The sequence below is a fragment of the Neovison vison genome, chromosome 11, assembly GCF_020171115.1.
Source record: "Neovison vison isolate M4711 chromosome 11, ASM_NN_V1, whole genome shotgun sequence".
Classification (NCBI taxonomy): Eukaryota; Metazoa; Chordata; class Mammalia; order Carnivora; family Mustelidae; genus Neogale; species Neogale vison.
Genome location: NC_058101.1, coordinates 190,445,789 through 190,460,089, shown reverse-complemented (window position 1 = coordinate 190,460,089; position 14,301 = coordinate 190,445,789). Strand labels below are relative to the sequence as shown.

Genomic DNA, 14,301 nt, shown 5'->3' with positions numbered 1-14,301 from the left:
TAACTTTGTTATTACTAAATTTTGGCCAGATGTAACCAGAAAAGAATGAAAGGGAAACCTAATTTAACTCTTTATTAAGGATCTATAGAGTCACAGTGGTTTGCTCCAATAAGCTAATCAATAGAAATTCCCTACGTATGAGCAGTTTGGGTGCTAGGAGATTTTAATTTGTTTCCCCATAACTTTATAATTAGCATAGTCCTAGGACTCTAGGCTCAAGGGAATTTTTATCAGTGGATTGTCTAAAACATGTTAAGAATGAATCCTTTCAGTCCACAGACTACCATACCACAAAATGAAATACTCATTGTCTTACCTTACCCTTTTCGGGCTATTGCGACATGACTGAAACTCAAGGAACTCAAATAATTACCAAAATTTCAATGGTTCTCAAACTATGTATCATGGTTCCCTAAAAGTTCAGTGGTAGTATAAGATATATGTGTTTTGGGCTTGGTTTGAGAATGGGAAGTGGGGGGGCTGGTGTTACATAGTGCTGATAGTGGCTTTTCTCTTGTATGCAGTAGGCTTCAAATCAAGGTTGGTTGGTTGGTTGGTTGGTTCTCTCCAGTAAGAATTCCATAAAGGATTGCTAAATAGAATAGATTGAAAACCACTCATATATAGAGAGAGGTTATTATAAGCATAAATACCTAACTGGAGAAGTCAGGTATTTATTGTTTTTAGAAGTTGGATAATATGGTCATGAAAGACTCAATTATTTTATAATTATTAATCAATACTTTGATATGATGGTTATGAAAATATAATGGAAATATTTTGCAGAAATATTTTGCAGAATTTTCCCTGACCTACTCCACTTAATTATACAAACATAGCCAAATAATATTCATTGAGCTTTCAGTGTTTGGAGAAGACGACACTTAGATGTATCCTGTATAGCAGACTTACTGATGCTGGTTGTACATACATAGCAGTAGAAATAAATACAAGGAGACCATAATATAGTTGAACAAATTAAGGAATTTCTGGCCTAGAATTTCTTTAGTTTTCTCTTATTTTTCAACCCATTAGTCATTTGGGCAGAATACATAATAAATATATTTACAGAATTGATGAGTTCTTAAATCTTAACATTAGTCCTTGTCAAACCTGTTTTAATAACATGACCAAGAATGTTCTTAAAAAAATGAAATCTCAGGGCGCCTGGGTGGCTCAGTGGCTCAAGCCTCTGCCTTTGGCTCAGGTCATGATCCCAGGGTCCTAGGATCAAGCCCCGCATCAGGTTCTCTGCTCAGCAGGGAGGCTGCTTCCTCCTCTCTCTCTGCCTGCCTCTCTGCTTACTTGTGATCTCTCTCTGTCAAATAAATAAAATCTTTAAAAAAAAAAAAAAAAAAGTGAAATCTCCTATCATTTTCTAATCTCTGGCAACTTTCAGTGTGGTATGAATAGATTCATCCTGCTGCAAGCAGACATTACAGAATTTTTGTATTTATTCTTAAAATGTCAATTTAACTAAATTAAGATCCTGCTAAATTTGTGAGAGCATTTTATCACAATGTGTTTGTTGCTTTTGTAAGACTTGTAATTTGTAACAAAAACTTCCACATGACACAGTACTGGATCTTAGTAAATATTTCTTTAAACAAGGTAATCTATGAAACAACACATGAAATAGAAGCCAAGAAAAGGAAAGCTATACACACAGCCCTGGAGAAAAAATCATAGTAAATATATTTTGATTTTCTCTGATTGCCGATGAAATTTGTCCCTGTGACTATAACTAGTACATAGCTTCCATCAATAATGTGAAATGGTGTAACTGATTTTGGAAATCCATTTAATTCCTAAGTGCTAAGAAAATGAGTCCTGGAACTGAACATTTAGAGTTAGACCCTCAAAATCTCAGTTTCAAGTTACTTATTTTTATAATTAATGCGTAGTCAAACACGCAAAGAATGGTCATTTTGTGTTAGGTGGAGAGAGTTAAATCTTATCTAGTCCTGTGTGCAGTTGTAACGTTCCCATTCTGGAACAGAACACATGGTGTTCAGATCCAGAAAAGTTAATAGATTTTATTTGCATGTATTTCTACTGTTTCCTTGACAACTACTATAGATGCTGCTATCACCATGGGGATGGTTCTTCTAAATGAAGCAGCAACATCCAAGGGAGATGTTGGAAAAAGACGGAGTAAGTGTGTGTTGCTATTTTTGTAGTTCTGTTTTAATCTTAAGATTCATTTAAGTAAAATGGGAAATATATAAAAGTCCTTAATAAATTTCTCAAGAAATGTTCTGATGTGAGAAAGGTTGGAGTTTGTTTTACTTTTTTCTAGTTTTTGGATGTAGGTGTACAAATACTTAAAATATATTTCTTCCAAAATGGGACTGGGTGATTTTCGGTGGAATTGCACATAAAGGCAAGCTGTCAGCCCTTGTCAGGGCTGCTCTGACCCGTGTCTACTGAAGCTGTATTCTCCATAGTAACATCCACACTACAGGGAGACACACAATTCTGTGGTCAGAGTCTTCAGAGATTTTATTGGCAAATGCTGTGTTCCTTATTCTACAACAATCAGGTATACATTCAAGGACTCACAGTTTTCAGTGTACAAAACACTGAAATAGAATACCTTCCAATTACTTCCAAATTTCTTTTAATCAACATTTAAAAAGTTATCTTTTGATCGTGCCTTTTCCAGGCTCTACGCCTTTTCCAGTGGTATTCCAAGATTTACAAGTCCACAGATTTCCAGCATTATGTTTTTTTTTTAAGATTTTAAGATTTCTTTTAGAAAGATTTAAGATTTCTTTTTAAGATTTTATTTATTTGAGAGAGAAAAAGTGGCAGAGCAGGAAGGGTCAAAAGGAGCAGCAGACTCCCTACCCCTGGTTGGGGGAGAAGACCAATGTGGGACTCCATCCTGGGACTCCAGGATCATGACCTGAGCCAAAGGTAGATGTTTAAGGGACTGAGCTACCCAGGCACCTTGTGTTTTCTAAGCATTGTGTTTCTAAGCAAGTTATCTACGTTTTATCCTTTGATGGAACTATTCCTTTCAGGGGGGGTTGTAGAAAAAAAAATTCATTTGTATAAAGTATTAGATTTTGACAAGGCAAGGGAAGAACATGGAAGAAAAATCTACCCTTAGGAGCATAGGTTAGGAACGAAGACAGGGCCTTCAATTTCCTGCCACAAACCTTTTTTTTTTTTTAAATTATCAAGTTCCTATGTAATTTTATAATTAAACCCATAATTAAAATTTTTCCCAGTATGCTTAGCATTTCTGGAAACTTTTTAAACTTAGAATTTGTGTGTGAGCAGGACAGGTATCTGAGAAAGACAATTTAATAATAAGTTTAAAATAAAAATCCAGGGGCGCCTGGGTGGCTCAGTGGGTTAAGCCTCTGCCTTCGGCTCAGGTCATGATCACAGAGTCCTGGAATCAAGCCCTGCATCAGGCTCTCAGCTCAGCGGGGAGCCTGCTTTTCCTTTCTCTGCCTGCCTCTCTGCCTACTTCTGATCTCTCTGTCAAATAAATAAAATCTTTAAAAAATAAAATAAAATAAAAATCCAGACTTATTTTCTTCTTGGAGGTATTAGCTATGGTGACATGTATATAAATAAATCATAATAATTTCTAAATAGTTGTCTTAAGTGTTAAAATATTTTGAATATAGTATACAGTTTAGTCTGTCCTTTGTTTTCCCATGATGGTATACACCATTGTAAAGAAACTACAAAAGAATCTAATGTATTACTTTTAGTTAAGCATTGTGCAGAATATCATTTTATGATACATCTTTTGAACAAATAATCTAATGTTCTTGGAATTGACAATGTTTATGAAGACATTTCTTATGTGATTATTTATTATTATCCTATCTTATGAAGCTAAATAATAGTAATAAATACACAAATTTTTTATCTTATAACATCTGTGATATTGAGTTTACAAAATCACTACTTCCAGCTTCCCTCTTGGTAGGTATTTCCCTACATATCACTCCAGCACTCAGCATTGTCAAATTATTTATTCATGTGTAGTACGAGAGAAAGGAGAGATGGGAAATATATTTTACAGTTACTCCTTTTTGATATCTAATACAACTACTGTGATTATTATTTCTCAGATCAGAATGATTCTGTATCATAGCATTTTCCTACAAGTATGTTACCTTATATGGGCTGCAGTGGTTCATTCAGTAATTACTAACTCCTCACTACTACTCACTCAGTTCCACTGCTCCCTTCCCTATAAACAAGGACTTGAGGAGCACTGTTTTGTTCCACTGCACAGAATCAAGTAAATATATTGTTTTACTTGATCATGTACTTTGAGCTTCATTTTCCATTGAGCACAACCAAAGTGGCAAAGCAACTAAAAGCTTCTGAAAAATTAAAACAAGAAAGAAAAGAATGAGCGTTTGATAAAAATACCAGATGTGGTAAGGTGTAAAATGAAGCATGAGGTAATCAGTTCTAGGTTTAGTAAGATTGCTGTAAGAAGTGTTTTAAAAAGGTGTTCTTCATTTGGGGATATTCAGCAACCTACTTTTTTGCTTTACTTTCTGCCAATATTAATTTGAAGTTCAACTGCATGAACTTTGTCTGAAATGGAATGTCACAGAGGCTACAGTTGAATGTTGTTAAGCTCTTAGGACTTTCAGCAATTTATACTCAGAACTGAAAGAATGATAATCCTACACAGTTGAAAGAAAACTGACAGATTTCTAGACCATTTTTTGACAGTGTCATAACTTATCCACTCCTTGATTTCCAGGATTGTAATTAAACCTGGTCTCAGACCTGCTAGAAGGATTTTTTTTTTAAATGTCTTTCATCATTATGGAAGTATATTGAACTGCTAACTCTTCCTTGTGTTCTGTGCCTTAGTGTGTTTCATTTCTTTTCTCTAATTATTTCAGATATTTTCAGTATTTTTATAAGAATTCTCTGAAACTAATGAAAGGATATAAGTATCGTGCAAGTGTTTTATTCTTAAATGCTTAGATTTTTCTTAAGAATTAACTCTATTTTCTACTTATTTATGGCATAGATTTGTCCATTTCAATTTCTTTAAATTCATGTTTTTCTTTATTCCAAACAGACCTGTACTTAATTGGCTCAGATTTTTAAGCATTTTAATTTTACAAGCATGTATTTTACTAATAGTAATAAATCTTATTTAAATACTGTATATGTTTGCATACATATCTCCATTGTTTTGTATTACAAATATTTATTACTCTTTGACTTTAGAGTAAAATCTTCCTAACCATAACAAAAAGGAAAAGACGACAAAAAGTATTTTCACTCTTGTTAACTTGCCTGGAATACAGGGATACTGAAAACCTAGACCACAGCACATTCTACTCTAATATGCCATTTGTTAAAAGTTTCTTCATTTGTTAAAGAAATAATAGCACTTTGACAAAAGTATCTACTCTGTGGGGGGATTTCCCCCTCACTTTGGGCTCTCCAGAATCTCTACTACTTCACTCCTGAAGGTTTTATTCCAGCTTTTTGTACACTAGGATGACTATTTCTAAATAACAGACTTTTACCGAAGCAATAATCTAGCCAATAATCTAAAATGACATTTCTTAATAAATATTGCATGGCATCTGAAAAGAATAAAATTCTGTTTAGTATTCTAACAATGCAAACGTCTATGCTAATATAGCCAATGCTTTATAAGGCAGGGGCTGATAATCTTGTTTGTGGTTTATCACATATTTTGTTTTGTTTTGATCCCTGAGGCATTTTAGTACTTATAGGAACTCTGTAAGAGAAGAAAAGCACCAGAAGACTTAGATCAGTCACTTTTGTTGTTTTCATACCCCAAATAGTACATTTTCATTGAGAAGAATGTGGAAAATAATGAATACATTGTATTTTGGATTATCTGGTTTGTTGTGCCTGTATGTGCCATGAACTATTAAAATGTAAGTATACTGTTATTAATTGAATGCATTTAAAAAACATATGCATTTTGGTTCCATGTGTCTAGACCTTAATGGCATTTTCTGTCTCTTTCTAGTAATCTGCCTAGTGGGATTAGGCCTGGTGGTCTTCTTCTTCAGTTTTCTACTTTCAATATTTCGTTCCAAATACCACGGCTATCCTTATAGGTAATATCATTATACTAATGTGAATGTTTTTATTTTTAACTAATAAACGACTTCATTGGTTAATGGATATTTAAAGGCTAATATCAAGTAGCTAACTCATTTGCCAAATGATTTTTAACTCAGTTGACCAAGTCTTTGAGCACCTGCCATGCGTTCGGCTCAGACTTTGCAGAGGACCTATGAGGCACACGGCCTTATAGACAGTAGAACTTCATTTTAGAGATACTTATCACATATGTATTATATATGTACATATAATACAGTGGGTTTTAGCTTTCTGGAATTCATCAAATTTCTTTTTCTCTTGTTTTGTCTGTCCATCCGATCACTCACATTCAAATTCTTTGGCTTCCTCAGGTTTATATAGGATATATGTTTCTTCCCATTTACATATATGCATCTCAGAACTAAAAAAAATATAGTATAGAATATCAGTATGTACCCCCCAAAATGCCAATTTTACATTTGACAAGTTTTCTATCTTAATTAGTCTAGCACATGGATTTACACTCAAGTTACCTTGGTTTTGAGAGCCTGCTTTTTTTTATGATTATTATTGCTGCACTGCATCATTTGCCTTTTGAACTATCTTTAATTTTTTTTCTCAGAAATTTTCATCAGTTATCTTGAATGTATTAATAAATAGATGATAAACATCAAAACCAAGTGTTGCTAAAAGGTCTGCAGAGATTACATGCCAGAGATTTGGATAGCTCCTGAACTAAATCCTAAAAACCTAACAGCGTAGGGGGAAAATATACATCTCTACAACTAGTTCACTGGAGAAAAAGCAAAAATGATAGCACAAGCAAGAATGAGAGAAGTAATAGATCAAAGAGTGGGAGAGAGAAATAATTCTGAGAAGTGGAATTGTGAGATGTTAAAGAAAGAGCTCTCTCTTCCCACAGAATTATTCTGCACAAGAAAGCCAGGTCAGTTATGAGCGTAACAGCACCACATTTTCAAACAGTTTGCACTCCCAGAAGTGTGTTTCTGTGGCACAAGCATTAGAGTACCTGCCTAAAAAAGAAAATATCAGCCTTGCTCATCTCAAATAAAGCACTTTATAAGGAATAAGAGAATGATATACAGGACACCATCATTCTAGGAAAGGGAAAACATGCAAAACATTCCAGAAGGCATGTGCTGTCCTAAGTACCTCTGACAAGACATTTGTGGTTATCCGTCTTCACCGAGAGTCAAGCCCTACTATTAACCCTGGGGACCAAGAGCTAAGTTAATGCAATCATTTGCAGCAGACATACACTGAAGTAGGCTTGCAAAAGACAAAGAATAGTTTCTCGTCCAAGACCATATCCTTGACTTCGAGATGAACTGCAAGCACAAACAGAATTTTTCCTTTAAAAAGACTGAAAAAACTTCCCACTTCTGCCTACTTTAGATAATACCCATACTTTGGATAAAACCGTTGAGCTATCCCATAGTGAAGATGCACATTTGAACACAGTATCATAAACTAATTTAAAAATCACCTGTCACCAGGGACTTCAAACTCCAATGCTAAAGTACTTTCTTGGGTATAATGCCTTAAGCCCTCTGTGGCCTTTGATTTCTTCCTTTTAAATTTCTGTGAATTCTAACTTTTGTATCAAGAAATACTATTGAGAGTTTAAAGGTAATCCTGGGCATAGTGCTAATTTTTTATTCCTCATAATTTTGAATTCTGTTTAATCTACAACCTTCAATTTCTTCTGTGTAGTGATCTTTATGCGTTTTATTTTTCTTTTTAATCTTAAGCCTCACAAAACCTTAAACATATATGTTCTTCATTATATTTTCTCAGTACTTCACACTATTATTTTTGTTGATCTTCATAACTGTTGAAAGAAACAAATGTCTGCTTGAAGTGTTTATCCTATTTCCTTAAATCTCTCCTACATTTTAGTCTTAAGGGTGCTTTTCCTACAGTATCAATAGGTTTCATGCCATCACTGAATTCTCCCAGATTCTCTGTTAGGTTTCAGTAAGCAAACTTGCTGCATTTAAATTCCCGATCTTAAAACAACAACAAAAACAAAAAACAAAACAAAAAAACCCTGATCTGTTACTCTGTGACCTTGGACAAGTTATTTAATTCTTCTAAATACTGGTTTTCTCATTACTAAATAAAAAAAAATACATACTTCATTTGACTATCATAAAGATTACGTCAGAGTGAATGTAAATTACTTAACACATTGCCAAGTATGTGGTAAATAACACATAGTATTAATTACTCAATAAATGTTAGATACTTACTGTCATTAATTCAGATAGATATAAATATTTCAAACTCATTTATATTTCATTTACTAAGTAGGATTTTCCTTACAATGAAGATTAAGTAACTTTTATATTTGCATGATTCAGTTTAGCAAAGAACAGATTGTCCCTGAACCTTTTGATGAATGTAATTGGGCTCCTGAGTCCCTTGAAACTACTAGTGAAATATCAAGATTATTAAGAGTTTGGTCTAATTACCATCTGAGCCATAATTCAAAAAGGAATTTTATTTCAGTGGTAGCACTGCATTCATTTTGTGTATTAAATAAAGATTAACTTTAGGCTCATCCCATTTTCAGAGAAAAGCAAAGAGCTAGTAGCAATACTTGATCGTCTTTACTTACGGGTAATATCCCATTTTTTTCCACTTTGACCTAAAAAATTCAAAAAATTTCTGTAAAAGTACTTCTAACCCATGCCTCTACTTTAGTAAAAAAAACAAAAACAAAAACAAAACAAAACAAAACCATGAAACATTCTCTATTAATTCAATCACTTTATCTTCCTTTTTATAAAACTCTTTAGTTGTCTTCGCAAGATAGAGTAGCAGAATGGAAAATAATATTTACAGTAAGAGCTGAGTTCAATATATAATTTTTTAATTAATAGCTCTAGCTCTGCAGTCAAACAAATCTGAGTTTGGATCTTAGATCCTCTCTGCTAACTTTGGGGCTTGGAATTAGTTACTTAAGTTCTGGGTCTCATTCTTCTTCACTTTGAAAATCATATTTTAGTTTTTTATGGGGTTGGAGACAGGCTCAGTTGTTAGGTTTGTCTCAAGTTATTTCTCTTTCTTTTGCCAAGATATTTAACTTTGTTGAGCTTCTTTCGTCATTTGTAGTTGGTTTAACACCTATCTTCTTCTGTGGGGATAAATTATCTGATCACTTTGTAATGCCTAAAATGTAATGGGGTTCTCAATAAATATTTACTTCACCTCCTTCTTAACCTGTACAAGCTCTTCAACTTTAGCATCTTACTTTATTATGTTTTTGTTCAGCACTTTACTTCATTACATTCTTCATTAAGTATTCATATATTACTGTCTTATGTATTAAAGTCATTTTCATTCTGTAATATTATGAGGTATTTTAGAGAAGAGTCTGTGAAAATACCTTTGTGTATCTCCAAAGTGCTGTGCGCATAGTAGGTGCTCATCATATTAATTGACTATTTAACTCAAAAACATTTTTTATGTATGTATAAATGCAACAGGAGCCATTAAGCTAGAAACAGTGACAAGAAGAGTACTGGTTTGCCACATTGCACAACTCCAGAAGATGGAATTCACATCAAATGACACCTTTTGGAGTTGTTAGGTTATTCCACACGCCTAAAGAGATGTGTGCTGTGTGGAAAGATAATTATTCCAGAAACCTGAGCTATAAAGATACTTATTGCAAATTCAGACTGATTCTTAGCTGGCTGGCATCAAATAATAAAAATATATTTTATTAAGCTTATAATGGACATAGAAACTATCTTCTATTGTCTTTTAAAAAATTACTTTTAATTCCTGATGTCCTTGGCTATTTTGAGAAATAATGAATAACAAAAAAATGGACATTCAGTAATGGAAAGTACAGAATAACAGAAATGAAAGACCTTTATATGAATTTTGAGGAAAGTATGGTAGTGGACAAGTACAGCAAGACAAAAAAAATCCCAGGATATACAGTATAGCAATCTCACATTCATTTCTGTATCTTACATGTAGATCTTTCATCTGTAGAGAAAATATTAAATATAATCTTGAGTTATACAAATAGAAAAATAATATTGAAATGATGTGGTGATCAACCCACAATACATATCACTGATAAGAATTTCACTGGGATTGTCTTTCTCCTGCTGAGTTCCAGCTTTGAAGAATGACATAAAGGACCGAAGATTTAGAGAGGATTCGGAGAAGAGCTGGCATGCTCTAAAGGCACCATTGTCTGGCCCCTATCTTATCTAGATAAGGAATACAGTGCTAAATCTTGTAATAATATTTTGCAAATGGAAATTGAATCTTAAGGACTATTTTTTCCATATTGTTGTATTTCACTGTGGTGTATTGGAAAGTGATCTGGACTTTGAGTGAGAAGATGTGATTTGGACCATGGCACTTTAAAACTATAACCTCAGGCAAGTCTTTTAATCTTCTCTGAGCCTCAGTTTTCCTCATCCTTCAAATAAAGACCATAAGATTTCTCTCATACATAAGACAAGTTATAGCAAACTGCTGTTTTATAGATGTAAGATAACTTTTAACTGTGAGACCCTATATTCCAGTCTTGGGCTGTTGTACATTGCTTTAGAGATAAGACTTCAGATACAGATGTCTGCAATAGACTTTGACCCATGGAATTAACCATTTGACAAATAATAGGTTTGTAAAATACTCCGAAAAAATACTCCGATATATGCATATGCTCTCCACTCCAAACAAAGTATCATTTCATTTAGTTACTTCCTTCTTACTACTTCAGGAAGAAGTTAAGAAAAGGTTAGGAAAGCAGAACTAAAACAAATGACAGAAATACATTTCATTCTGCCTAGGACAAATGTAGTCACATCTCTCTTTCCACTAACAAACAGTATAAATTTTAATTCCCAAGATAATAAAACAAAATGCATGTTTTTTTTAATCAGCATTTGGTAATATTAGAAATAGATACTAGGAACCTCTATATAAAATGAAGTAATTTCTGTAGAAAATTCAGCTTTTTGTTTTTGTTTTTCTTTTCCATTCTGTACTGCTCATTCCAACCCCTCCAGCCTCACAACACATAGTCTGAACAGACATACACAAAATGGCTCTAGAGGGTGAGTTCCATCTTGAAAATTCACCTTCCTCACTGTGACAGGAACCACTTACTCTATGCAAACTTACTCTATGCAGAAACTCTGCACAGGCAGCTCCTGTGATCTAAAAGACTTTTTTTCTTCTTCACCTATCTCCCAACCTTATTCCACACACTAGCTTTATTATTCTTTTTCCCCCAGATATAGTATCTACCTTCCTGATTATGTCTCATTATTAATAACCATGCTATGAAAGCTATTACTAAGTCTCTTAGTTTAGGCTGTGTAGAGAAGTGGCCTTAGCAGTAATGAGACTTGACAGCTGTTGCCCTGTGTACACACAGATACCGAAAGGTTTCCATACCCAAAGATCTCGTTTCCCTTCTCTTTCCCTTCTCCTAATGAAGTCAAGTCCTCTAGGCCTTTTGGGGGGATTGTTGAGTTCAGATTTGAACATTTTTCTGGATTCAGTAATCTTCTATTACAAAGCTGAGAAGCAGGCTAAAGACGACTAGCTAACAGCCATAATGTACTTCTCTCCTGCATCCCCTTAGAACATGAATATAAAGTAAAGGTTAAGAAAGCCCTAAGAACAGTGAATCATTGAGTTCCACTAGGTGCAAGGCCAACTGAACAATTCAACTAACGGATGATCCATGCTCTGAGTAAAGAAGCAAGCCTTTCCCTCCCTTCCAATTTCTTTTCAATATCAAAATGAAATCTGAGCAACTGCCCTTTAATCACATACATGATTTCTGTAAGACAGGGTGGCATGTCACCATTAGGTCTCCCTGACTCTTCCCCAGTTTGAGAATAGGAAGTACAGTACACAAGAAAATTATGTCCATCTGAAGAGCTCAGAGAATTTCTCCAGCTCCCAGTTGGACAGCATTCATTTAAGAGCACTGTGTCCGCATCTTTCTTTTTTTTTTTTTTTTTTAACACCAACAACTGATAATTAAGATAAATAAAAACAAAATGCAAGCCACTACTTCATGCCTATTTAGATTTTTCACAGGAAGAAAAAAGGAATAAACTGCTTTACATATAATATGAGTGTCCAGTGACCAAATCCAGAGGTCTTTTCCCATTCCACAATAGCTTAGTTGAGTGGTTTCAACAGAGATTTACAGCCCACAGTTTTTATTCACTTCCTGGCCTTTTACAGAAAGTGTATGGGCTCCTCATACTGAACATACTCCCCATACTGAACATAACACAATGTTATTTTTATTTTTTGGCACTGAACTCCCATAGCCTAGGCTACTATCCCTTCCTTTAACTTGTTTTCAAAGTCAGAGGAACTGAAACACAAGCAAACAAAACTCTAACACTTGGACTTGCCATCACATCAGATATGTCTGTGTTATACTTAATCGTGTCCAGGCCTTACTCTCCTCTAGGGAAAAAACCTAATGGCCATGACTTTCAGTCACTTCCTGTCTTACAGCACCCTTCTAAACACAATATTCTTGTACGGAGTAGATGGGCAGTAAATCTTTGCTGAATAGTGATTGAGACGGACTTTTTTTTGGCTCAACATTGAGAAAACAACTACCATTTTAAATAATGTTTCTCTAGAAAAACTTATTTGGTATTTCAAATAATAACCTTGTTACGAACTTTTGGAACATCACTTCTCTGCAAGTCAAGAACTGCATTTTTATGTAAATCCTGAATGTTTTTAAGTATGAGGGAATAATTAGGAAAGAACCAAACTTGGAAGTTTTCGGAGATCTGTATCCCCTTCCTTCTTTGTATACACAATGCCTCTCTGCATCCCTGATGTACTTTAAGCAATAATCAAATTACGTAGACCAGAAGGGAATAGTTGCATCCCTTTAAGCTAGCAAAAGGGAGAGTTTCTGGGGCATATTCATGCTGGTTCTGGTCTGCTCTCTAATCTTTCTGTGTACAATTCTCTAGACTTGCCATGCAGCCTCCATCTTCTGTCGCTACTTGCGTCAGTTGACCATACATGCATCCACTTCAAAGTAAGCTAGCTACAGTAGTCAGTGTTACGTATGCACATACTACCATGACCTGTGAAGAGAATCATTCGTGAAAGGGTAAAAGGGAGTCCAGACAGAAGTTGATGGTGGTACCTAAGGCAGCTGCTCCCTCTCTAAGGAACCCAACCACAATACTGAAAAATACATTCCAAGTAAGAGGAGTATATTTGGTTTTTGGCATTCAACAGTTTTTATGTTATAAAAGTATTTTTGTACATTTTTACAATAAGCATTCCTAGGAAAGATACCATCCAAGCACTATTAGAAACACAGATAGAGGAGAACTGTTACATTATACATCAAAATTACTAGACAGGTAAATGTAAAAAGAAAAAATCATGTCAGAACCTGACAGATAGGAATGAGGGACTAATCTCAAATGATGAAATCCATATAAAACATTCATACTGGAATATACCTTGGATGCTTAATATTAATATTGAATGATTACCTAGAGAATAATATTTTATGCTTTTCTAAGAAAGATTTTAACAAAACATTTTTGACACACTTCGATCTTTCCAGTGTCTTGAATGAACACTTGTAAAGTTTATAACTTTTATTGAAAGAGATTTTAAATATAAAAAACAGGGAGTAGTCTGTTAAACTTATCCTTTATTGTAAGAACAATAGAATCCTTTCAAGATAAAATATGTATTTGTCATTGCATAATAAAATGTAAACAAAAGATTGTTTTAACAAGCTTTTTAACAAAATAAGTATTATAGTTTGGGGAAAATTCCTAGAGTGAACCAATAGTGCAGTAACTAAGAATTCTTGGTCTACCTTAATAATAAGAAGGTACAGAGATCCTTTTGTTTATTTTATTTATTTATTTTATTTTTAGATTTTATCTAAAAATCATAGAATCTTTTTGACTTCTTAGATCCAAAAAGTTAGGAAGTATAAAATGATCATAAGGGTCATATTACTGTTTTTGCTTTTATAGTATAATAGCTTTAGCAGTGATAAAAGGTGATCTTGAATGCACACAGCTAGAAAGATTAAGACCAGTTTTTTAAAAAATAAATAAACCCTGTAAGTTCTCAGTTTCCTTAAGTCATAATTTTTTCAACTTGAAGTATTTTATGACCAAGTTTTCTTTTTATCATTAACTC

The 14,301-nt window shown here is 33.9% G+C and overlaps 1 protein-coding gene across 2 annotated transcripts in view; it reads left to right on the top strand.

The window, feature by feature from the left end:
* Positions 1-14,301, top strand: part of TUSC3 (tumor suppressor candidate 3) — a 168,869-nt gene that overhangs the window by 150,795 nt on the left and 3,773 nt on the right. Inside the window, exons 7-9 of one of the 2 annotated variants that reach the window (XM_044225525.1) lie at positions 2,080-2,154; positions 6,008-6,098; positions 10,244-10,412. In XM_044225525.1, coding sequence (XP_044081460.1) covers positions 2,080-2,154; positions 6,008-6,098; positions 10,244-10,256 — 179 coding nt within the window. In that variant the 3' untranslated portion in view covers positions 10,257-10,412. Of the gene's footprint in view, positions 1-2,079; positions 2,155-6,007; positions 6,099-10,243; positions 10,413-14,301 lie in introns of those variants that run through there. The other variant, XM_044225524.1, reaches the window with a different exon arrangement.